Genomic DNA, 2,398 nt, shown 5'->3' with positions numbered 1-2,398 from the left:
GTCCAAAGGAGCAACTGTCTCAACGAAGTAATACAACAAATACAATTCTTGTTCACTCTAAGGAAGTGTGGGCCAAGGTACACAAAATGTATAAGTTGTCGCAATATGTACAGATATATGCTTCTTTGTGGTTTAATCCTGCCATACATATTGGTAAAACGTTAGTGTATTGGAGGCAGTGGCGTTCAAGTGGTATATGTACTATAGGAGACCTGTACAAAAATGGACAATTGATGTCTTATGAGGAATTATCGTGTCAATTTAACTCGAAGGCAAACAACATTTTTGGAAATACATACAAATCAGGGACTGTGTAAAATCTCAAATTGGTAATTGTTCAGAAATTAATATTTTGGAATATCTGAATGTGCCACAGGAACGCTGCATGGCTTCACAATTTTATAAACTAACAAACTATTCAGTAAGTGGTGAGTCCTCTAATGTGAAATTGTTATGGCAGAGAGACCTGAGAATAAACTTTACACAAGAGAAATGGTTGGGTATACTAGCAGACTGTGAAAAGTATGTAAGGGAGGCAAGAGGGAAGTTCACACAATATAAGATCATACATAGATAATATCATACCCCTGTGAGATTATATAGAATGAAATTGATGAATGACAATATGTGTTGGAAGTGTAAAACAGAGGTAGGAACTTTTCTTCACTGTGTATGGGAATGTGCATTAGTGAGTCCATTTTGGGTTAAGGTTGTGGACTTCTTGAGAAACTGGTCAGGCTCAGTGATTCCCCTGACTCCTGCCGTATGTTTACTAGAGGACAGATCGCAAATACCGAATATATCAAAAATAACTTTTTCTTTCATTATGGTTGGTCACAGCTTCCAGAGTGAAAACTCAGCCTAAGAAATCAGACTCAATACAGCATAGCTTCTTCTCTTCTGTAGACTGGATTTCCCCTCCTTTCATACTTGATTCTCTTATTTTATTTTTCTAATTTTATTTTTCCTCTGTGACATGTCATAATATGTTTATGCCAAGACTCCGAAATGTATGACCAACCCTGTACTCATATACTCTGCTATTAAGAATTCAATAAAAATTTAAATGAGAAGAAAAATAAATAACAAAATACAAACAGAAAAATACAAGATATAACAAAAAAACTGAATTAAAGTTGTATGCATGCTGGTGGGGTGTGTCACATACAAGTAGACACTTTACAAATAGAGCAGGTCTAGACCATACTCCTTATAAAACTATTTACAGAGACCCATACAGTTCCCTACCATAGAGCAGCACTGGCGACAGCGGCAGGGGAAAAATCATTCCTTTAAGAGGCAGAAATCCCTGAGACAGACCACTTGGCTCGTCTGCCTCACCAGGTTGGTAGAAAGAAGAATATAGAGAGATGAAGAGAGGGGGGTAACGACAGAAGATGATCAGAGATCAAGGTGCATCAGCAAATAACAGTAGCAACAACTACACTAATAGTAGTGACTGATAAGGATGATGAACATGAAGAAGATGATGACGACAACGAGAACATTAGTAATAATAGTAACTGTATAATAAATAGTCACAGTCATGCATTTGAGGTCCAGTATATACAAGGAATTGAGAGGAAGTTACCTGCTCTCTAGTCGTGTGTACAGTTGGGTGTTGTCTGTGCGTAGGACGAAGACGATGTGAAACCAGCGTTCAGGGAACAGGTCACAGCCATGATAGTCAACAATCATACCACCCTCGACCATCTTTTCATCCAGCTCATCCACCACCTGCAGGATCACAGCCAGTTACAATATTTACCCATTCAATCTGTAGTGTACATTTACTTCATGTTGGTTCAACAACTTAATTGAATGAATGCAGCACATCCTTCTTCACTTCTCTCCCAGATCTGAAGTGCAAGACTTATGTTTTTTTTTTTTTTGGAAAGGTGTGCATGTCAAAACCTTACAAACAACATGCTGGTTTTCTGGTGTTTTTTTGGTATACTGCAGCCTAAAATTCATGGCAGTTTTTCTAAAAAATTGCAATGCAGAATTCACAAGGATTGGTTGAATTTGCATTATTTGCTCTGATCACACACATTGGAACCTTTTGTAGGGACTGATTAAGACTAATAATGTATTTCACATGGCTGGTTGTGGCTGAATTGAATTAATAAAAGGCATTGTCTCTGCCAACACTTAAATGCTGTGAAAAGATAAAATTAGAATTTATCAGTGTCTCTGCCACCTGCTGCTGTTCCATATCACATAATTTGTGTGTGTAACAAGCCGCCCATTGGAACAGCCAAATGGAATGCAACCACTGACATTTAGAGAAGCACTCAATTTTACACATAAGGTTACTGGTCATTGGGAGTAAAGCTCAGCTTGGCTTGGAGACTAACAATTTGTAACAGAAAGCCTGAGGGCGTTTTCACACATACCT

At 37.9% G+C, this 2,398-nt stretch overlaps 1 protein-coding gene across 2 annotated transcripts in view; it reads right to left on the bottom strand.

Annotated features, from left to right (window-relative positions):
- Positions 1-1,520: 1,520 nt before the first annotated feature.
- Positions 1,521-2,398, bottom strand: part of ak6 (adenylate kinase 6) — a 2,609-nt gene continuing 1,731 nt past the window's right edge. The window contains exon 4 of one of the 2 annotated variants that reach the window (XM_035659046.1): positions 1,521-1,737. In XM_035659046.1, coding sequence (XP_035514939.1) covers positions 1,588-1,737 — 150 coding nt within the window. In that variant the 3' untranslated portion in view covers positions 1,521-1,587. The remainder of the gene's footprint in view (positions 1,738-2,398) is intronic. The other variant, XM_035659045.1, reaches the window with a different exon arrangement.

Source organism: Morone saxatilis, unplaced genomic scaffold (genome assembly GCF_004916995.1).
Source record: "Morone saxatilis isolate NCDOM2014 unplaced genomic scaffold, NCSU_SB_2.0 Contig16, whole genome shotgun sequence".
NCBI classification, from domain to species: Eukaryota; Metazoa; Chordata; class Actinopteri; family Moronidae; genus Morone; species Morone saxatilis.
This window is presented reverse-complemented; position numbering and strand designations above follow the sequence as displayed.